Here is a 24,398-nt window from a genome sequence, read left to right as displayed (position 1 = left end):
TATATATATATATATATATATATATATATATATATACATTTATATGTTTCAAAAAAATAACAAGTACTTATTCATATTTGAATTATATGCAAAATTTTGTAAGAAAATTTTTAAACTAAACATTTATTTTTACTTGATGAAATATTCAGATCCTACATTCATTTTTTACTCAAATATGTTTCGAAAGAAATTTTACTCGAGAAAATATTCAGTACTATTCAGAAACTGCTTGTGAAGTTTTATAAACATCAGCCGACAAGGTTAAAAGAAACAATCAAATTATCGAGAAAAATCAGGAGAAATCAAAATGCAATTTACTCATTGAAGTGTTTGAGCAAACAACTTTCATTTTCATCAAACCTACACTGTCATAAAATGCGCCAACTCTTAAGCCCGTAAGAGGATTGGGAAAAGGGAAATTGAAAAAGGGAGGAAAAAAAGGGAAAATAATGAAACTCAATTTCGAAAACACCTTCATGTTCTCCTGACAAAGGCATGTCAATTCACAGTAGAACAAGTTAGTTTCATCTCATATTCAACTCTTACAAAACCAATTAATTAGATTGGTTGAGAATAATAAGGATTAGAATGTTTATTTTTAAGAGATTATTTGATAAGTTTAGCTATTTAATCTTTTCTTCAGATTTGTTCTAAGTTAAAATTTTTATCTTACTGATAATATCTGAGAACTTAAGTTTGTAAATAAGTTGGATTAGAAAATTAATCTCATCAACGTTTTTCTTTTCCCAAAGCATTTGAAAGGCTTTGTTCGATAAAAGGTTTAAAATGGTTTTTAAAATTAAAAAAAATATCTTAATAATTTATTTCTGCTGAATAATTTAAATGCTATTTCGTTTCGTTTATATTTATTTTTAAAAAAAATTGTTAGAATCATACTAATTTTCATTTTAAAGCTATTAAAAAAATTTTAAAAGTTTAGAACTTTTGTTTAGATATATCGATAATACTTTTTTGTTATATTATTCTCACGTATCTCAAATAAATCAGTATTATTGATACAAGTAAATAAATTTTACTTAATCTTATTTAGCTCAGTAATCATCAAAACGTTTAAAGAATTTTGTAATGATTGAAAATAAAATAAATTGTTTGTTGTTAAATAAATGCTGTTAAGTTACTTCATAACTCTTATAAAATAAATTTTTATAATACACTTTTTATGCTTAATAATATCTAGGCGTTATTTCAAAGAAAGAATATAAGTATTGCAACATAAAATAACAGCAGTAGAAAAATCTCTATGTATATCAAAAGTCAAATTCCCCTCATTTGAAGAAAAAATTCTATCGACGTCAAAAACCAAACTCATCTTGTTAGTAAAATAATAGTAGCAGAAAAAATTTATATCGAAATCAAAACAAAATTACTTTTTTTTCTTCGATTTACCAAAGGTATTGTTAAAGTTATGAACATTAAGAATAATTTAATAAAATTTTTTAGCACTCGGTTATTGATAAATACACAACACATAACGAGGACAAAACGCTTACAAAGCTTCATCTCTTAAAAGACATGATAATAGAAAGATCGCGCAATTTTGACTTCGATCAGATGACGTAGACATTGTCTGAGCTGATACTTTCACACAAACCAGGCAAAAGTCATTCATCTACGAACGAAGCATCTCGATGCGTATACCAACGTTTGTTGAAATGGCCATTGGGTCGGCAGGATAAAAATTGCCACGCTCTAACTAGACCTAACTACAACCTAATTTCTAATCAGAGGAGTGAGGGCTGCTCTAACCGGGCAAAAAACAAAAATTGATGATAACATATCTCATGAAACTAGGTAACTCAAGAACTATTGCTTTTCATTAGAAATAAAAATTATGGATTTTTCATATTTCTACTTTCAATAAACGAATAGATATTTACTATCCTGAGTTTTTTTCACTTTTCAGAAGTCCTAGTAATCTACATAGCTACACTACGGAATTTTTTTTTTTCAAATCTGAAATTAATTTTGCTTCTAAGGTTACAGATTTTTCGCATGACATTTCAAGCCTATTTATTGTCGAATTGCACAAGTTTAAGAATAGAATAGAAGGGGGTCACGCAGGGCTCGAAAAAACTCAGAAATTTTAACTGTCCCCGAGGACGGCTTGTCCAGCAATGTACCCGTCCTCCTTTGAAACTAACCCGTCGCTTCTAAATAAATAAAAATATAATTTTCTCTTATTTATTACAAACATTTATGTAAATTGCACAATGAAGTAGTTACTAGGATTACATTATACAGTAATAAAAGAAATACTAGGTTACTAATAGAAACTTGTTTTTTTTTATTTCTAGATTAGAGGGTAATTTTAGAAGCGAGGCGCTAGACTCTTTAAGATAACAAAAATTGAACGAACATTAACGGGAAAATGGCCGTCCGCGCGGACGTCGGATTCGAAAAATTCGTTGTCTGCGGGGAATTTTTGCGGCGGACAGGTGGTTTTTCGCCCCCTGGGGTCAAGCAAATGTTGCAAAAAACGTAAATGTTGTAATGTTGCGAACTCATGCCCGGAAATGCAGTCAAATTTCGCTTGGGGCGCTTCCCTATTATGAACTGATTCTTCATGTGCTTCTGAACAGGTCATAGTAGGAGAACACCCGCTAGCCGCGTATGACGACATTTCCGGGCATGGTTTCTTATGCAGTTTCAATCTTGATGATGTGCTCTAACTCTCCTAGAAGTTTGTAACATTTACGCGACCCCCATGATACGTATAACGTTTCAAAACTTATATATTTCGAAAAAAGAAAGGCAATTTAAAAAAAAATGTAACTTGGTGAGAGAAACTGACTGTAGAGATTTGAAAACCGCGACATCGAAATATCTAAGATCCTTTGAAAAATCTCGTACAGAAGAAAAAAGAAATAAATCCCCGTGTTATCCTATTACTCGATCATTTTCTTTAGTTCATGTGTTTTTCAACCCATTGTGCATAACTATTGAATTAACTGATCGTGTTTCCTTTTTATTGCAATGATAAAATAATATTTATTGGAAATTTACATTTTTGGAGTCATCGACTTACTTACGGATGCCATATACAGTACAAACTATTTGATAAACGCTTTTTCTCAGATTTAGCTTTTTGTGCTCAATATCCAGCACTATTACATATAATAAACGTTCGTTTTTATAACCTTGTAAAATTCGGAATCCAATTTTGATCAAGACTTGAAAGCTGTCTAATCAAATTACAAAAGACAAACAATAAGATAGTATTTTCAATAAAGTAAGTCAATTTCTTTATGAATTTCTTATAAGCTTCATAAATCTATCGATAGATTTTGATTAGAAAAGCTTAGGGATAAAAACACCACAGAAGGAAGGTGAATAATAAATTTTCATTTGTTTTTATTAGTTGACAGATGAGATTGAGGACGGTTTTTCCCGTAATCCGGAGATTCGCTGCTAAAAAAAATTTTTTTCTTTCCTTTTAAAATAGTTAACTGCGTTTCAAGCGTTATTTCAACTCATATCTTTCTCAAAAGTAGTTATTTCAAATTCAGAACTACTTTAAATGCATTAAATTTTTTATTTATATATCTGTACAATTACAATTTTTCGCTTTTTTTAAAAATTTTGTTCAATTGAGATTTCGCAGAAAAACAACCTCCAAAAGTAAAAGATTGAGTGATTTTTTTTATTAATGATATAAATTTTAATATAGTAAGTTGAACCGAAAGTGTCTTCTTCGATAAAAGAATTTCAAAAGAAATGTCGAAAAAAAAACGTGATTTCTATCTTATGAAATAACGAAGACGTCTCTCTCTCAGAAAAATATATCTGATTTAATTTAAATTGCAACGCGCAATTTTCATTGGTTAAGAAGCAAAATAAAATTGCATGGTTAAATTTTAATGAAATGAATAAAATGTTTACTCTCAGGAAATACAATTCAAAGTTGAACTATTGTATCAATACTTTGAACCATACTATCATTACCCTGAACCATAATATAGCGTAAATTTGTATCTAGTATCGTGTTATCAAAATTAAATGTACGTTAATATTATTCAACTTAATGCTTTTTAGTTAATTTTAACGATATAATCATTAAGCACGCTCAAGAAATTCATAATTTGCAATAAAAATGATGATTTAACTACACATTCATTGATTTCTTGTATTGAAAGCGAAAACAATTATTAAACACTTTTATTGTCTTTTTTTATAAATTTTATACAATTTTTTGCTGTTTATATTTATTAAATAAGGTATATTTATTTATTGAGCTTTATTTGAGTTCAAAGTTTTCTTCAAACTGAGTAAAAAAACCCAGGGAAAAGCTTAATTAATTGCGATTTATCGCAGAATATTTTTATCCAACTACAATAAAAATATATTATTCTGCGTCAGCACTACAGCCATGTGAAGGTCAAAGTTTTCTTAATTTGTTTCCTCCACAAAAAATGGCTGGGTGCAAGATTTTGAAATCTCTCAACTCCCTCAAGGTTCGAAGATTTTTCTCAGAATAATCCAATCATATTGTATATGTTTGATCACTTTTCTTCGCTGAAAAGGTTCTGAATCTTCACATCTATTTACATGTTCTTTCTATTTAATTTTGACTGGATTGATTACTCTTAAAATTCTTGATTGTCTATATTTATTGTATAGTTAATGATTTTAACTAATTCACCCTAACCGCTGTCAAAATGATGCGAAATATATTTAAAAATTTTTTATTAATTTTCTATAAGTTAATTAAGTGTTTAGCTTTCAGAGCTGTATAAAATAATTATCAAAGTTACATCCATCAGATAATTAAAAACATATTCTGTGGTTATGAAATATTAAGCAATTCATCAATGCGATTACTTAAACAACGTTACTTGAATAAGGAAGAAAAAAACAATTTTAAATGCATTAACATTTATCAGTTCTGAAACTTCTTTATTCTATAACTCAGAACTTAAAAAATATGGTACCAGGAAGATTCTCAATTAAGAATGTAGCTCAAATAACAAATATATTAACATTTATCAGTTCTGAAACTTCTTTATTCTATAACTCAGAACTTAAAAAATATGGTACCAGGAAGATACTCAATTAAGAATGTAGCTCAAATAACAAATACATTAACATTTATCAGTTCTGAAACTTCTTTATTCTATAACTTAAAACTTGAAAAAATATGGTACCAGGAAGATACTCAATTAAGAATGTAGCTCAAATAACAACTTCATTATTTTGTTAGAGATTTTTATCTTTTTTCCGTTTTATCTTATTTAATGAAAAGACTGTCTGAATTCTAAATAAGGTTCTATATTCAGTATCCAAGAAGTAACTTTGGTGGAAATGGGAATTATTATTCTAATGGATGACCTTTGTGAAACGTGACTAAAGGAATCAAAACACAGAAGTCAAGCTCAGAGACCTCAAATATATTGCTTTCTTGCTAAATCTCTGGCGGAAGATAACGAAATAAATTCTATTTATGATGCGCTTAGAGGCAAGTTCGTCGCCAAGATGTTTTAATAACTCTAAGAGTCTTGTTTTAAACAAATTAACTAAATGTGTCACGTATTTATTTTTTAGAATCATGTTTTACCTCGAAACCTTCAGTCTGAATCTATTTTTTGTAGAGAGAAACGATTCAAGACGAAGTTCAAACGACGAAGAAATGTAAATTTAAGATTGTTACATTATATTTTTAATTAAATTCAGAAATTTGCAAATAAATACGGCATAAACCTATCAATATTAACGAAAACTGTTAATGTTTCACGTCTCAGGGCATATATATTTTCAAATAGAATTACTTAAGGACTTAAGGACGAAGGAAATTCTAAGAGTATTACTTTATATCAACTTATAGCTTTCTAATTAAATTATGAGATTTGAGAATGAAGAAGACATAAATATATCAATATTAAAGATAATTATTAATATTTCTAGTCTCAAGACTTTATAATATTATACTTTAAAACCGTGTCTAAATTTCTATTTATTTTTTACTAATATTTTTTAAATATTAATAAAAAAGTTTTTAAAAAATGCAAATTTTTATTAATATTTTTTAAATACTAATAAAAAAAGTATTTAAAAATATAAATTTCTATTAATATTTTCTTGAATATGTTTCTGGTTAAATATTGTATTCTCTGAGTATGGTTATTTTGTCTGATGAACCAACAGAGTTTGATATTTATTACACTAGTATCTATAAATTAAAACATTTCTAGCTTTGCCTTCACACTGTTAGAAATTTCTCGGATAAAATAGTTAAATACCAATTTATTTATTTGTAATTTTACCATATTCTAACAAAACAGTCAAATAACCTTAATTAGATGGTATTAAAACTGTTAACTTTGAGAAAAATCATATTTAACTGCTTTAACCTAATACGGTTAAACAACCAGAATTTTATCGCCCTAACTGGGCTTACCAAACGAAGCCATTTAGTTCCTTGCAGCTGGGTACACATTATAGGCAAGAGGGCTCAATCTCATAACCGACAGAACGGAGGTTCGAATGGCACTACGATTTTTCTTCCATTCCGTTAAGCATATGAATAGTGTTTGCGACCCTGGGCTATTAGAATTCGATACGCTCATTTACACATAGATGACAGCACTATAACGACAACTTCTAGAACATCTCCAAGTCCAGTTCAATTTCTTTTTCATGGTTTTGAAACCATGCTAGTTGTAAGTGGTTAAAAAAACTATATAGTTTTATATTCATGGTTTTTAACCATGCTAGTTGTAAACGGTTTAAAAACCGTAAAGGAAAAAATGTTCTTCACCGTAAATTTTACAGTTATTTGGATGGACAAACTGCTGTCGTTTATTTTACCATAATTTTAGAATGAAAATTCTTAAAGTGCAGTTATAAAAAACTGGCTGCAGTGTGCCCTACAGTACTGCAAAATGATATTAAAGTGATTTTTTCCCATAATTTAATAATATAAAGTAAAAACAGGAATCAATTATTTTTTAAAAATATTTTTTCGAGTCTCGGTTATATGACCACTTTAGTATTAGGTAGGTGTCTGGATTTAGGTTTTGATTTAACGTGATATCAATTCAATATATTTATATTTCTACAGGCCGTTTTTTAAAAATATTATGCAGAAAATTATGGAAAAGGAAGATTCTCTATCAATATTTACTAGCATTTGTTCGCATATTTTTCCAAAACAAAATTGTGCTCAATAAGTTTGTTTCAATACGTTAACGACACAATTGAAAAATTTCATCTGAATCATATACAATAAATCCGAGAGTCATGAGTTTAAAAAAAATATTGCAGCTATTTTGTTTTTCTTCAAATCCTAGTATTTATTGAATTATAATTAAATAAATTGAATATATTATGTATTTTTAAGTAAAATTAAATTGTTAAAAATTAATATGATGATTGAAAACAAAACATTTGAGTCATTTCCATTTAAAATCATATGAATTGTAAGCATTTTTGGGAATGTTCATTTATTTTGCGAAAAAACAACCCTTATTGATCGCTTGAATAGATTTTTTTCTATTATTTTTAGTTTTTAGGGAAAATATTGTAAAATGTTTTAAGCAGAGAATTTTTATCTTGTATTTTTCTTATTCTTTTCGTATTAAAAAAGCACCGTAATAGTTTGTAAAATGATAGTTTTGTATATTATTTATTGTAATAATATACAAAATAATATAGATTTTTTTTAATATTTATTCTATAAAATATGTTTCTCTTATTTCTTGGAAAATAATATTGAAAGTTAAGCAGCATTTAATAAAAATTGAAAGGATAAATACAGGAATGATTTCTCAAAGAAGTTATATAAAATATGTTAGTTTTAAAATTCAAAAGTCCAAAAACAAAAAAGAAAAATATTTGGCGAAAAATGTGAATCAGGTTAGATTCAAATACAAAAGCCTTAGAAAAATCCGTTTTTCCATACAATAATTTGCATGCTTAATTTGATTTCGTTATTTATCATAAAGAACAATTAAAATGACAGAAATTAGACATTATTAAAAAAATGAAGAAACTTGAAGATTCAAAATCTCTATTGACATAAAACAAACTCTGACTAAGAAAAGATCTTTAATCTTCATATTCAACACCTGTAACTCTCTTAAGTCCATGCCTGTGTTTAAAAGGACGAAAAGAATTAACAATAGAACAATAAAAAGGAAGGATAAAAAGCAAATAGGAAAAAAATGGAACTGCTTCTGATCTGTATTTATTGATTGGAAAGATGAGAGCTTGAAAGCTAAATTGATCATTTTTAAGAGTCTCTAAAGTTAAGTTGAAGAGTATTTGTTCCGTGAATTGTATTGACATACTAGAAAAAAAATATGTTGGTAGACTGATCTTCGTTGAAGCGATAATTTTCAAACGTTGTAATTTGCGAGTTCTTTAAGTGGGTATTTAGTTTCGCTTTCCAATACGAAAGAAAACAAAATTCCTTTCTCTTTGTTTATATACTTTCAAGTTATGCTTTGTGAGCATCTTCTGTTGTTAATTAAATTATGTTAAAATGAGATATGGAATTATAATAGTTTGTTCAACTTTTTAAATAAGGAAAGCTTTTTATCCCAATTGTTAATGATTTAATAGGGACAGTGGTATAAGCAAGTTCTCTAAGACACTGTTTCGATATTATTTATCAAAGCATGTCAGCGTCTTTTAAAAAAGTAGTTGATAAAGAAGCTTCTACTCAAATTTATAGAAGATAATTCCGTATAGAATTAGAAAGAAAATTTCATGAAAAGATATTGAAACATTTAAATAGTTCACACACTGTCAAAACCTTTAGTGCATGTTGAACTATAATACAGCACAAGTTTTCTGAAACCTTAATATGGGGCTAAGTTAAACTCTACAATCGTATTTTATTGTTATTAATACGATACTATAATTCAACTTGAATGGCAACTTGCTTCAATCTAACACCTTATTGAGTTTGGACTTGGTTTGCACCATATTACGTTTTAAGATACACATATTATGATTCAACGTTGAACCGATTTTTTCTTAGATTGTTCTTATAAAGTGTAATTACTTTGTGGAATTAAAACACCGCAATACGACTTTTTGGCATAGTTAAAACAATTTAGTTTACAAATTTTTACGTTTTAAAGGCTTGTAGAACAAAATCAGTTGTAAATTACGGCTTAAAAAATTAAATCCTCTTCCCGTAGGAAATAATACCCTCTAATTGCAGGTTTTATTGTTGGAGAAAGTTGATAGATTTTGTTTGTATAACTGCCATATTTCTATAAAAAAAATTGAAGAATAAATGGACAGATTTTCTTCGAGCTTACTTTTGGAGACCTTCTAATTTTATAAACGCTTATATTTTTGAGTATAGTTTTTCAAATATTTTTTATCACCTATTAATTCCATGATGAAGGGATTTTTACAAATAAAATTATATTTTATTCCCTAACATCGCATTTAATACAATTCTTTAGAAACAATATAATAACATTGTAAAATAGGCTGGAAAAAATTAAACTGTCTTTGAATATTGATTTTTAATGGCTGTGTTAGAGGGTTTTTTCTTCTTTTATTTTTGCAACTCGCAATAAAATATGACACAAGACTTATAGTAGAAGGCATAAAAAACAACTAATGTTAAATCCTTAAACTTTCACGTAACTTAGTCAAATTTATTTTCTTTTTAATAAAACTATTGTTACAACTGTCTTAAAAACTCATAACAACATTTAAAATAAAGTTGAACTTAATATAACGTGTTCAGGGCTGAAAGCCCATATATATCGAGACGGAAAAGAGTAAAAACTGGTAACAAATAAATTTCATTTTTTAGTTTTTTTTCGGGAATAATAAAAATCCATAACTACCAATTGTTTTTTACGGATGCAATTTTTATATTGAATTGCTTCTTCACCGTGAAAAATTTCCTTACAGTGAATTGTTATTGTTGAGAATAGATCGACTCCTTCCGAATATTATCTAATATTGAAATAGTTCATCTACCAGTATTTTCTCTTTTCCGTCCCACTTTCAGGCCTGAACGTGTTTCAACTGATTAAGCCTAACCATTTTCGAAGCACCTCATTTTATCTTACGGTAATACGTACTTGGTTTGCGTAGCTAAAGTGTATATATTCTATTGTTGGCTTAATTGTGGCAAAAAATAATAAATTTTACAAATGGTTTCCATTCTATAGTTGCATATTTACCCTTTGTATTCGTGAATTTACTCTCACTCACCAAAGCTATTTTACCGTTCCTGTCTGCTCTTAGCTTCTTTAGCAAGGAACCATATCGACCTTACATTATTAAACGATACTGCTCATTTAAGACAAAAGGTATATTTGGAGGCATGTGAAATTCAAAGTAATAATTTGCAAGTTGTGTTTAACAAAATATGGTTAACAAATTGTAGTCTTTTTATATAAAATTTTTTTCTTCATTGTCCTATTTATTTATTACATTCGTCCAACAAAAGTTTCCAAAAAAATAACAACTATGTGGGCTTAACATGACCATAAAAGATTAGAGTTAAATGTGTAGTCTATACAAAAATGAAACAAGTTATTGAAGAGATACCCTCATAAATCTCCAAAATTTTGAAAGACAATGCGATTTGTGTGGAAAATAATCCATGAGAAAAAAATTTATAACTTTTAAATACATTTTCCCCGAATATGTAAGAATGATTTAATAACCACAATTGAATATTCGATTGTTTTCATCCTCTACAAAAGTACCTCTGTCAGTCGAGGCAAATAAGAAAGTATTTGAGTAAAGTACCTTTATTCCCTTTGCCTCAGCCCAAACGTAGATCATTTTATAAAGCACCAAATTATTTCCTTTGTGCTTGTTACTTTTTTTTACTTCACTTTGCTTTTCTATTAACATAAAAAATTACCCCTACCCATATTGATACTAAAAATGATCATCAAATTTCAGCTTACCTGATCTATAAAGCAAGTTGTACTTGTGAGCACGGTTTGTTGTAGAGCTTGCTAGTGATGATGCACTCATAGCAATAGCAGAATCAGAATCACTATGGTAACCAGATATATCAGTGCAGCTGTCATCATCATCGCCAAACTCTTTAATCAGATCTAGTATTTGCTGACATCCCTGAGAAAATCTCATGAGAGCTGATGCTACAACTGCATTTGGGCTGACATCTTTTACTTCTTTGCGAAGCTGGGTAAACTGGAATAATGCATCTTTATCCATCTCAATCCTTTTCTGTAGGATAGCTAGCAACGTATTCATAGACTGATTATTCAAAGTAGGTTCAATTACATTAAGAAGTGTCTTATTTTTTATAAGCCTTTCTTGTATTTCTTCTTGATGTAAGCTGAGTTGCCTTTGATGGCTCGCCTTTATAGGGGCTGGTCCATGTGACAAGGATGTTGTGATTGGTTGTTTGGAAGCTAGGCTTAACTCATCCAGCTTCTGAACAGCACACTTATAACGATGGATTACTCTTTCGAATTCCAGCTTTAGAGCCTCGTGTAAATTCATCAAAGTATTTCCTGAAGTTCCGACCATACCATGTTGACCAAGGCCTTTAATGGACTTTTCTAATGATTTTTTCCTGGTGCTGATCAATTTTCTCATCCTTGGCTCTGATAAAACAATTACCTAAAAACAAAAATAACTGTTAGCTTTACATTTCCTCTATTTCAGCATTTATCAAGTATTATACCCTATATGAATATAAGGTATTAAATAATGTAGTAAGTAAAACAAAGAAGAAAGGTCTATTAGCTTTTGTAATCCTAAATATTATGGACCTCACTCGTGATAAATCACCTTTAAAATTAAAATTGTATAATTTTAATGTAAGATGAAATTCGGGGATAAACGCTAGGCTTATCGAGCTTACCCTTTTGCAGTAAATAAAAACTACGGCTTATTTAGTAGCTAACATACGACAATCATATTCACAGTTTTAGAAAATTTATAATAAATAAATACATACAATGAGAAGCAGAATTTCCGTTTTTAGTACTTATACGGCCCCAAACATGAAATATTTTCGTCTGTGCATTTTCTAAATATTTGCATTTTCAAAAATTTATATAAAATTGCCAAAATAACAATTGTTTGAAAAAATTGAAACACATATATTGATATATTGCTAAAAATGCGATTGTTTTCTAAACGAAATGTTTTTGCAATGAAGCCATAAATTGATCCTAATGAGCATGAAACTATGTATTGTCAGTAAACAAACAAACAAAAAAAATGGATAAATAAATAAATAAATAAAACTTTAGCAGTGAAAAAGCAAATAAGGAAAATATCTTCATGTACTTTTAAAAAAAAATCAGTTTACCTTAACACCAAAAATGCTGGCAACTATACATCAAAACTTTTTACAGTGCACATTTGTGTCAGTCAGCTTATTATTTTCTTGTAAAAAAAAGATAAGAAAACAATGTTGCGTAATCAGTCCTAGAATTTTCGATGCATCCACCGATAACAGTGCTGACGAAATTATCCTCGGTGGTAAATATATCATGGGTGTGAGTCCCCCTGCCGTTCAGCAAACCGTGGGAGGGTTTCGTAGTTTTCCTCTCTATGTAACGCAAATGCGGATTAGTTCCATCAGAAAGTCCTCCACGAAGGCAAGTTTCTCCCTATATTTGATACAGGATTTCCCTTGTCTTCTGGATTGGGTTCAAAATTACAGGGCTACAAAGTTGAACACCGGAAGTCGTAAACTCAAAATTGGATCGGCTCAACGACTGTGATAAAATGAAATAAATCCATATCAATGTCAAATAAGCAAATTTTAATTTCAGTGCTTTCCCATTTTATATGCGCAAGTACTCAGTTTTTAACCATAAATACAATTCAAATTTTCATCATTTACATTTACTAACTACTATTACGCTTTTTATTTGAATTGTAGCAAGCGAAAGATAATATTAAATTTACATTCACCGTTGAGAATTTTTTAGTAACTCAAAAATATAGTATAAAAGCATTTTGCACTGAAAAGGTAAATTATTGTATATTTGGGGGAGAACACAAATTTATGTTCCGATAAAAAGCAAAATTTTCTCCTCTTTATTTATGACAGACAATATCAAGTGCAAAACCCTTTTCCTTATAAGTAATAACAATATATATGGATATCCTCAAACTGACATCATCAATAATATATGTATATCATATGGATAAGCTTACTAACATTGCAAAAATTTCATACTTTATGCCCATTTATGAAGGGGAAAAAATGAGTTGAAGAATATATATATTGTACTCTTAAGTTTTTATATCTAATTTTCTATATATAAATGTCAGATAAACTCATAATTATCTGGATTAAGTAGTCTGATGGGATTCATGTGTTTCAGACATTTTTTTGTTCTTTTTCGTCCTAGTGTAAAATTGTGTAGTTTTACTTTTTCTCAAAAGAAAAAATCATCTATTCATTTGGCCACATTATGTACCCCCTAATAAGCCTATAATTATTTCCTCTGGTAAGGTACACTAGTATCCGGTAATATAATACGTGGTACGATATAAATATTATGAGTCAATATTAGGGAACGATATTGGGCCATGTGTTGAAACAGAATATTGACTTCAAATTTCCTCATTTTAAAGCTAATAAACACACTATTATGTATATACATGCATATTAAACTTGATTGTCATTGTGTACTCCCTAATAAACCAATAATTATTTTCTCTGTTATGGTAAACTAGTATCCTGTAATATAATACGTATTCCAATATAAATATTATGAGTCAATATTAAGGAACGATATTGGGCCATGCGTTAAAGCAGAATATTGACTTCGAATTTCCTCATAATTATTAATTATGAGGAAAGATGAATTATGAGTTAATTTGCTAAGTAATTTTATTTATAAATCATTTATAAAGTAATACATCTATGACTTTTCGAAAACTACTTTCGAGACTTTTCACACAGGTAAACTCTTCTCTTTTAACTTCTAAAGTATAGCTTAAAAACACTCTTTTTTTCGTCTTAAATGAACATTTCTTATTCACAAAGGCCATCAGTGTTAAAATAGTGAAAAGCTTTTTGTCTGAAATATTTTATTTTATTATTTCATAGCTTTGAGAAAATCTTTCGAAACTTGGCAGTAATGAGTCATTAAATATGAATAATTTTCTGCTCACTTTCCTCATAAATTTCACTTTTTTATACCTTTTCCTATAAAGTGCTTTCACTTAAACTAGCTCAGTTCAAAAATGGATCATTTTGTTTCTTTTTAAGTACAAAGTAATTCTCTATTACGACGAAAAAGATAAATAGCAATATTTAAACAACTCGTTTTAAAATGCTATTTGATGCATAATTGAGAAATAAATATTTGATCAAAAGTATAGAAATGCGCATTCAAAAAATTCAAATTTGAAATACTTCGGACTCCTAAAAGTCTCCATCAGAAGGAAAAATAATTTTACTTTCTTGGTGTTAATTTACGAAAAATTATAAGACTGCTATTTCTTAACTAAATAAGTAACAAGCTCATATTTTTTTAAATGTTTGCTAAATTTTATTTATTGAAATACTTTCTACTGAACCTAGATACTAAATTTTTAACTCAACGCTTGATTGCATTTTTTAAACTCGAAATTTGAAAAAGACTTAAGATAATTTCAAAATTATAGTTTCAAAATTATAGTTTAAAATTTCATAACTAGGGCAAAAAAAAGCAAAAATGTGTATTAGTTACACAATAAATTAAGAAATTGAGTTCATATAAAAATCTCTTTTAGGTTAACATGATGGAAGAAGAATAACTTTAATGTCTTAACTTTTAAAATTTGAAATATCAAATTTAATAAGTGTGTCCTAAAAATAATGTCATTTAAACCCTTTAATGTCAATTGTCCCTTTTAAGGGCGATTCTAAAAGGGTATCATAAGATCTCAAATATTTCTTTACGTGAATTGCAGGCGTAATTTTCAATAACTTTTATGGCGAGTATTTAACTTTTATATCAGCGAGTATCAAACTATGTTTCTTGCATCAATTCTAAATGCAGATTTTTCTTTTTATCTTCAAATCCAACATAACAGTAGTTTTACACAACTTTTATGTTTGCTTAATTATTAGCTAGTTATTAGCTTGTATCCAGAATCTATTTCTCAAATAAAAGTTGTAAAGTTGTTTTTTTTAGGGGAATCACTTTCAATTCTGGTCTTAATAGTATTGTGTATTTACATAAAAGATCAAAAAAAATTTTAAATTTTTCAGCTTTTTTAAATGAAACCAAAGAAATTCACACGATATCACTTGAATCGTAGACATTAAAGTAAGTCTGTAGTAAGACTAAATTGAAAATCCACTTGAATTGTAGACATTAAATATTAATTTGAAAACTAAGACTTCTCTGAGTCGAAAAATTATTTTAAATTTTTCTAAGTGAAATAATTAATTATATTATTTAGTTAAGAAATAAATTTATTTTATTTAAAAACTGAGTAACTTAATAAATTGTTAAACTTAGAGCAAAATAGTTTTTAAACTTAGTGCAAATATTTTAAGAAACGATAGACATTTTTGAACTAAATTACTTGAATTGTTTAACACATTTTATGAAAAATATTTACATGATTAAAACATTGCTCTGGATTTTAGTGATCAAATCAAAATGTATTTAAGTTCGCTTAACATATAATACATAATGAAATACACCTGCAGTTAAAATTTTAATTCACAGACCAATATTTTTGTGTATTTCATAATATTTTTTTTAATTTGACTCCTATTATGGAAACGGGTCATTTTACTCGTAAATTCATAATTCATTTAACTATGTGACAGTGTGTTTTAAAATAATTAATTATTTTAAAAAAAGAAGAAAACATGAAATTAAAAACGTTCTTAAAAATATTAATTATTTTTAATTTGAAATTACGTATCATAATTTGTTCCCCAAATGAATTTCAAAATATTTAAGCATATTTTTCAATTGCAAGAAAATTCTTGAATACAAATATAAGAAAACTTTAATTAAAGCTTTTGCTTAAAATTTAATTTATTACATAAAGTAAATAATATAGAGTCTCAACTCTCAAGAAAAAATACCACTAATTAAGTATCAGTACTAGAGCTTTAAAAGAATTTTGAGGGAAATAAAAAAAAAGATATTATTCAAAAAAATTTATCGGATATTTTGCTCGATATTCGCTGAGACCTATGCATTATTTTTTGTTTGAATCCATCATTTAGAACTGATTTTATAAACTTAATCTATTTTAAGAAGTTTTCCCTGGAAAAATAAAAATTATTATTTATTAAAACAAAGCGATGATTTTGTTCAATCTGCCGGCAAAGGTTAAAAAATTAACACTGAGCTTGGAAAAAAGCAAAGAAAAAGAAAAAAAAAGAAAGAAAGAAATTGTTTTATTTTTCTGTAATTAATGATTTCTACTAAAACTTGTTAATTATGATAATTAAAACTTCATTGTTCAAAATTAACCAAAAATTAACAAAACTTTAAGATTTGATTCTTGCTACAAGAAATTGAAAGAACTGCAAATCTTACCTTCAATAACTTCTTGCAAGAAGCCACAATAGGATGATTCACATCAAGTGTTAGCATATTCATTGGGGATTCTTCTTGCTGCAAAGCAAATACTTTAACCATCTGCATTACTACACTATCAGGACGCAAGAGTTTAAGAGGTATCTCAAGACTATCTGCAAGAAATACTCTAGCATATAAAGCTTCTAGAATACCAAGGGTATGAGGAATATTATCCACGAATAGTTCAACCGGTAGCTCACCGAGGATTGCTTTGAATGTACTATAGTTTAACCTATTGATGAAATTTGCAGCTTCTCTATAATGCTGATTCTCGTATAGCAGCAGAACTCTTCGAATCGCTACACCAGGGCTTACATCAGCAATTGTCATACTACCAACCCTGCTTTCGACGTCATCACCATATCCTTTTGCCCAGTCATTGGTTCTCCAAGTCATTTTTTGGATATTTTTTCTACTATGTCTTTCAGGGCGAATTCTATTACCTCGGTCGATAATAGCATGCCCAGCTTGTTTATAAGTCCATGTAGTAAAAGCCGCTGGACGGTCAATACGATGCATGTTGTTTTTTTTAAAAGCAAAAACACTATAATAGCACTCAATTTATATTATAAATTGGGTAACACTATAATAATAAAGAAAGAAATATCCCTTGCTTAAAACAAAATCTCCTAAGATGGCAAATTTTTCTCAAACACAATTAAGAATCATTCACGACTGAGCAAAAGTCAGAGAGAAGACGCAAGTGAAGAGTTGTTTTGTTTAGAATGGTAAGAAAACAGTTAAAAAAAATAACGGGGACACTTTGACTTGCCTCTTTACCTAGTTGAAAAGCTTGCAATGTTTGGGTACTCAAAAGTCTCGTTCAGATATTCGAAAACGAATGAAGGGCACGAGGTCTTAAGCGAAATACGTCAGTGGGTCAGTAAGATGGCTTATTATCATGATGTGGAGGAGCAGAAGCGCTTGAGGTAGGTCCAGATCTTTGAGAACAAATGGCAGGGGGGACGGAAACGCCCCTACCGGTTGCGGCGATCTCAACTAGATATTGGTTTATCGCCTCTAATTATTCGAACATTTTTTTCTTTGTCAGCGAGTGTTGAGATGCTTCTGCTCATGTTTTAAGAAAAGGGGAATGAGTCTTTGGTAATGACCTCAAAAATGAAGGTCCGGGATGCTCTGGAGTGCCAAGAGGCTTTTGGAGTAGACATAGGTAGAAACTAAGAAGGGATTGCCTGACAGATTTTTCATTCAAACCTGTTCTTTGTCCAAGGTGACGTAATTTTAAGTATCACACCCATCAAAAGTGATGTTCCTTTGAAGCAGAACTAAGCGAGTTTTTCGAATGAATGTTATTGGAAACATTCGATGCGTAGAATATTATGATGGATTTTTCTTCCTTTTGTTTTTTCTTCGGCTTCTCATCGTTGGAAGTTTGCGGGAAGAAAGGATGGGCTTATTTGGACGATTAAAATTCTGCTCGTAATAAATAACTCTTCCACTATTATTATTGATTATTGAAAAATAATATATATANCCACGGATATTGTTAGAATCTCTGAATTTTATTCATTGACTATTACGTTCGTTGAATGTAAATGCCTTGACTTTATCCGTTCCCTTCTCTCTGTGTTTTTTAGTAATCTATTTAAATGCAACAATTTATTAATGTCTATTATTGTGTCTTAAACTAAAAGAAAGAACACGAAAAAATAGTATTGAATTGCGGTGCTTAACCGGAAAAATCTGTCAATTTGGAAAAAAAAATCAATTCTATGCATATTTGCATGGTTTGTTGCAACAGTTGCATGGTTTGTCACATCTAAATAAGAAAAAAACTTGAATTAAAATGAGCTGCTCTTTATTAAGCTCTTTTTTCGTACATCTAAATCATCAAACATATTGTTTTAAATTACATACTACAATAAGTGTTTTACAAAGTTCATTTTTCAAAATATATCTCAACATTTGTCATTTTTCTTAATTATCAAGACAAGCAAACATTATGGAGTTGAGTATAACATATCATTGATTAATTTACATAGTTTATATTTTTTAGAACATTTCTTGAATAAATATATATTAATGTAAAGTATAATATATTTTTTCTGTATAGCAATGCATTTTGCTGCATTTACATCAAATCATGTCATATGTCATCAATCATATATATATATATATACATTACCATCAGTGTGTTAAATGCCAGTTCTTAATAAAATGCTAAGTCATTGACAAAATGATGCCTGGAGTTTTAAGGCAAAGTGTAAAACATGAGAATTATCATATACTTCACTTAAACATTTTATAAAATAAATGGGCAATATGTAAAATATTAATCCTTCCACACTTTACCGGTTGATTTTAGGCAGTCTATTCAACACGTAAACACAGAATGCCTACATTGCGTCATGTTTAAAAAATGTTTATAACTCTGACCATAGTTCTTAGAAATTTCACATTTTACTGATATTGTGTAAAAAAAAAAATAAGTCAATGAAAAAAAATTTAACTTTTTATAAATCAACAAATTAAATTAAGTTATTTTTTTTGTCAAATATAACTACATTATTCAATTTATAATTAATTATAATTGATCGCGTAAATTTTCCAAGACTTACTTCAGTATATGGCAAGTATTCGCCTGGAAAACTTTTTCATTATAAAAAACTTTTTGATTTTCTTTTACAAATAGAAACTTCTACATTGTAAGCATATATGTGTGAACCAAACTTTCTATGTTATAAGAAATAAATTTCTTGTATATTAACAAAATAAATTATAAATAGATCTTACCAGTACAAATAACAAAATATATTACATAAAAAAAATTCCACTAAATTATAAGTTAGAAACAATCTAACAACTTATGCATATAGATAACAAACTAATTCTTACAACATATTTCTCATGAAGCACTCTCATTCTTTGCATATTTTAACAATGTACACATTCTCAGATATTATGTGCTTAAACAAAATATAATAATTCATACAGGATAAAAATACTCTTTATCTGGGCTGTCAAACTTTTATACTATGTCTATTCTGTGCATGATATTGCATTTCAAACATGTATTTGAAACTATATTCTCAATTCTACTTTAAAATTTAAACTTCTGACGAATTTTACGTCTGTTTTCGATAGATGGATGTATAAAATTTATTATTATTCATGTCATATCTTTCACTACTTTGAATAAAAAATAGTTCTAGACGGAGAGAAGGAATTTACGGAAAGTACTTAATGGACATTTTTTTATAGTTTTGAAACTTTTTGATTTTCTTAGAATCGTTCTATTCAATATCTAACGTACTTGAAATGTTATTTACATGTGCGAATAGGCGAAGTTATTTTAACATAAATTGATTATAGTTACTAAAGAAATGCTTCGAAATTTAATTAGAGAAAACTTTATCTTTAAAAGTCGATGAAAAGTAAAGGATTACAATAAATATTAAGCTTGATGAAATTATAAAGGTAATTAGAAAGTTATGATTAAAATATTATAATTAATACTAATAATGAAAATGCTAAAAATGTAGAAAAGTTTAATCCTCAAGATTTACTGAATTTTAAATAATAGTTTGAGTATCAAAAATGATAAACGATTAAAATTATAATTATCAAAACGATTAAAATTATCAAAAATGATAAACGATTAAGCGAGTACGGAAAAATATTTGATTTAAAGAAATATATAATAATGAGCATGCTGAAGTTTTGAAAAATGCATAAATCTCATGTCAATATTTAGTTGTTTTAATGTTATCATTTATTTTAAAGCAAGGTCGAAAACGTGATGAAGTTTCCAATTAAATTTCATAAATATTAAGCTGTAGCGGATACCATTAGAGAAAAAATAATCAATAGAAATCCTAGTACATGTACGTAAATATCTCACTTTTTTTTCCTCGCATAAACTATTTCGTAATATTCCAATTCACTTCGAATTTGAAATATTGATCTCTCTATTAGTATTGAATAGATGGAGTTTTGATATAAACTAGTTTTGTTCTGAAAATTCCCTACAACTGTATTTTAACACTGAAATTTGATACATACCAGTATATCAAAAATATATTTCGAAATTTTCTTCTTGCTTTGTTTAAATTGAAATAAACTCAATCCAAAATAATATAAAAAATTTGTTGTTTTTTCTTAAAATTTGTTTTTTCTTCAAATTAAGCTCTCAAACTCAAAAATTTAAAAATTAACATTCTGAAAATTTCCATAATTTGCCTTTAGCATTAGTATACAAAAATATCCTGAATAAATATTTAAAAAAAAATTACCTGGCATCTGAATAATTGGCATATTTAAATCGATTAGTAAAAAAGGAAAAGCAAATAAATCTTAAAAATTCTGCAGAATAAAATATAATATTTTATATTTAGTAAAAATTTCTACATTATCGCTAAAATATTATAATTTTTTGATAGAACAAGAAAAAATTTCAGAAATATAAAATTAAAAAAAACTATAAACTATTATCATTTAATTTTAGAAAATCAGAAAATGGTTTTTGAGCAGTGCTATAATACTTAAATTTTACTTAGTCGCTTGATATTACGAATAAATTTCTTTGCATTTAGCAAGGAAAATATTTTCTTGAAGAAAAAAAAATCCAAATCGAGTAAAATTCAAGATAGGTTGCAAAATTTATTGGAATTCTTTCTTTCATTCAAACGGCAAAATGGAAGAAAAGAAACTTGCGTAAAGGTAAAACTTTCTCTTAGTGACAAATTTCCTTTCAATTGTTAAGCACCATTTCAAAATAGGAAGCTAGTTAAGATATTGACCATGTTAGAAACTTTCTTTACACTATTCTAATGGCAGAAACGCTTTTGTTTACCAATTGCAGAATTAAAAATGCTTTAAGTTCTAACTTTTGGTTACATTGATCAAGATTTAATTTACCCAATTTATAGTTAGCAACTACCACTTACGTACTATCAGTGTAAATCTTACTGGGGTAAAATTAAAATAAAAAATCTACTTGCTCTAATCTAAACTAATCTTAAACTAATTGCTCAAAAGCTAAAAGATATTATTAAAAATAATTTAATTTAGAATTCATTCAAATAAAATTATTTTCCAAGTTCATTATTTGTCGAGATTTTATGCGGAGAAAAAAAATCCGGTAAAATTACCGTACTGCATGGTAATGACATTTCTGCTAAAAGAAATCTGGTAATAAAAAACAAACTATAAGGTATTAAAATCATATGTTTGACAATTTCTCCGTTCATATGGTAACAGCTTAGATGAAGTTCTTGTTTTCTGAATTTCAATTCTTATTACCACACATTCAAGAAAAAATTCATAACTACGAAGAAATTTTAGCTGAATTGATTTTGCGCCATTCTTTAAGGTATCATGATAAAATTACCGAATTTTATCACATATTATAAAACCATACTTTATTATTAATTTTGCCAAAATCATTACCAGAGTTCTTTGGTAAGCTCAGTGTATGAGGAGACAAAAAAAATTACATTATATATTTTAAAGTATTGTACTTCAATAATAAATTTCAATCCGTTTTATTTCCATTCTCTTTGATAATTAATTTAAAGCATTTTAATTTCATTTATTATGATAATTAATATCAGTTACTTTGATTTTACTTTATCGTGATTATTGTTTACTTTATTGTGATAATAGTTTACTTTACTGTGATAGTTATTTTCAGTTGTTTTGATACCAGTTTACTATAATAACTAATTTAATAACTGAATAATCAATCAATAATTAAAAATTTAGATATTTTTTCCATTTTCTTTTTCAATTCACTGCAATTATTAATTTTAAGTAGCTTTCGATTTAGTTTTATTTTAATATTAAATTTATCTTAAATAACGAAAAAATGAGCTAGCTTATATTTAAGATAATAAGATCTAGTTTCTTAGAACAATACCGAGTATATGTCAAACTAACTCTAGTAGCTAACTCACATTTCTATAATGAAGAATATTTATGGATATTTGTTGCTATTGTATATTAATGGGGTACACAAAAATATCTTTCCAAAATTTTAATTACAAGGGTTTAGAAATTGTTTGTTTAAAACGCTATTTATTTGAACATTATTATTTTAGAAAATAAAAAGAAGCCGTTTTAAATCCTGGATATTAATTTTGAATTTATTGTTAAGATATATGCTATTTTAATCGTTGAAAATAAATCGAAATTAATAATAATATTTTTTAATTAAATATATAAGACTTCATACTGATAGAATGTTCATTTAAGACCCACAAACTAGACAGCATGCATGTTTGAAATCTTACATATTACATGATTGTATTAATATTATACATCCGCTATTACTCAGTTGCTTATGCTGTAAAATACATATTGTAAAGAAGAAGAAAAGATTTTAGAAGTTCTAAATAATTTTTTTTTAAAATTTCTCCATTAAATTTAAAAATTAAAGTATTGTTGATGGAGAACGAAATTGAACTTTTAGTTTAAAGTAAGATATTCATATCTTCTAAATCAGTTTCGTGAATTTTATGGGGAATTTTTATGGCATTCTGAATAAATCTCATTTCTAAACAGAAAAAAAAATTCATTAAAAATGCATCTACATTTGAAATGCAATTATTCAAATGATTTTTTTCATACAAAGAGGACATTCATTTCCTTGTAAAATACATGTCAGAGTTCTTTCATTAAATATACAAGTATTGAATGGATTTATAGAAAATGGCATTATTTTAAAAAAAAGCATCTCTTAGCAAATTAAAAACATTGTCTTCTGATATAATAAAATGACTTTGCTATAATTCCTAGGTAATGAACAAATATATTTAGTTCGTAAATATAACAAAATTAACTAATTTATGACATAAGATACTTGCTTGATCTCTTAAAATTATATTACTCTTTTGATATTAAAACATTGTTGGAAACTAATCCTTAAATAAATAACTGTATAATTTGTAAGAATATGTATGTATGAGTTATGGATTGGTCCCAAGAGGTTAGTGTCATTTTCTATATGTTTCAGCTGCTTATAAATTTCATATTTTACCATTATTATTAAAGCAGTGTTATTTTTCCATTTAGATTTTTTTTACATAAAAACGACTCACTTGAAATTCCAAGGTTGAGAACCGAACCAAACTTTTGATAAAACTGCGAGTCTTAAAAGTAATTAATTAAATTTATGCATCATTAAAAAGATTTTTTATTTTGATTTATATTTTTGCAACAACATGACTCGACTCCATAGTAAGATTTCAGCAGATTTGAATAATGTTAAATTTTACGCAGTTTATAATATTTTGTTCTATTAGCGTCTAAAGCTGTAAAAAGCTGTTTCTAGGTAGTTTCAACCTTACTGACTTGGATAATCTTGTAATAAGGAACATTATTTCTCCAAAATTAAATATATATATATATATTATATAGCTTTTAAAAGCTGAAAAATAATATGGTATTTTAAAAGCATCTTTTTGTAACGTTCATGTAAAAACTTAAATCATAAAGTAAATAAGAAAAAGGTGTATCGAAAATATCTCTTACTATTTCTTAATAAATGATAACTTAACTAAGAAATGATAACTGATTACGAACTTTCTTACTAATGTTTAGATAATGATAATCAAATAACCATAACAGAATAAAAACCACCTGATAATAAAATGCATTATTCTCCTATTTCTTCGATCCTTAAATATACAATAAGGTTAATTAAACATTTTAGTTAAATTAATGAAAAATTTTAATCAAACATTTTAATTATATTAATTAAACATTTTAATTATATTAAAGAGCAAGACGTGAATTCCGGAAATGAAATTATGAATAAGTTATTAAGCAATGATCTGATACGAGATTTCAAAGATTAAATACTACGTATAATTCTTATATCTAATCATTTAAATAGCTTCTTACAGA

General features: G+C 27.4%; 1 protein-coding gene across 1 annotated transcript in view; it reads right to left on the bottom strand.

Annotated features, from left to right (window-relative positions):
- Positions 1-17,936, bottom strand: part of LOC107455311 (uncharacterized) — a 136,689-nt gene extending 118,753 nt beyond the window's left edge. Inside the window, exons 1-2 of the mRNA XM_071187964.1 lie at positions 16,491-17,936; positions 10,908-11,592 (exon numbers count right to left, since the gene is read on the bottom strand). Coding sequence (XP_071044065.1) covers positions 10,908-11,592; positions 16,491-17,051 — 1,246 coding nt within the window. The 5' untranslated portion in view covers positions 17,052-17,936. The remainder of the gene's footprint in view (positions 1-10,907; positions 11,593-16,490) is intronic.
- Between the last annotated feature and the right edge of the window lie 6,462 nt (positions 17,937-24,398).

The sequence above is a fragment of the Parasteatoda tepidariorum genome, chromosome X1 (assembly GCF_043381705.1).
Source record: "Parasteatoda tepidariorum isolate YZ-2023 chromosome X1, CAS_Ptep_4.0, whole genome shotgun sequence".
NCBI classification, from domain to species: domain Eukaryota; kingdom Metazoa; phylum Arthropoda; class Arachnida; order Araneae; family Theridiidae; genus Parasteatoda; species Parasteatoda tepidariorum.
This window is presented reverse-complemented; position numbering and strand designations above follow the sequence as displayed.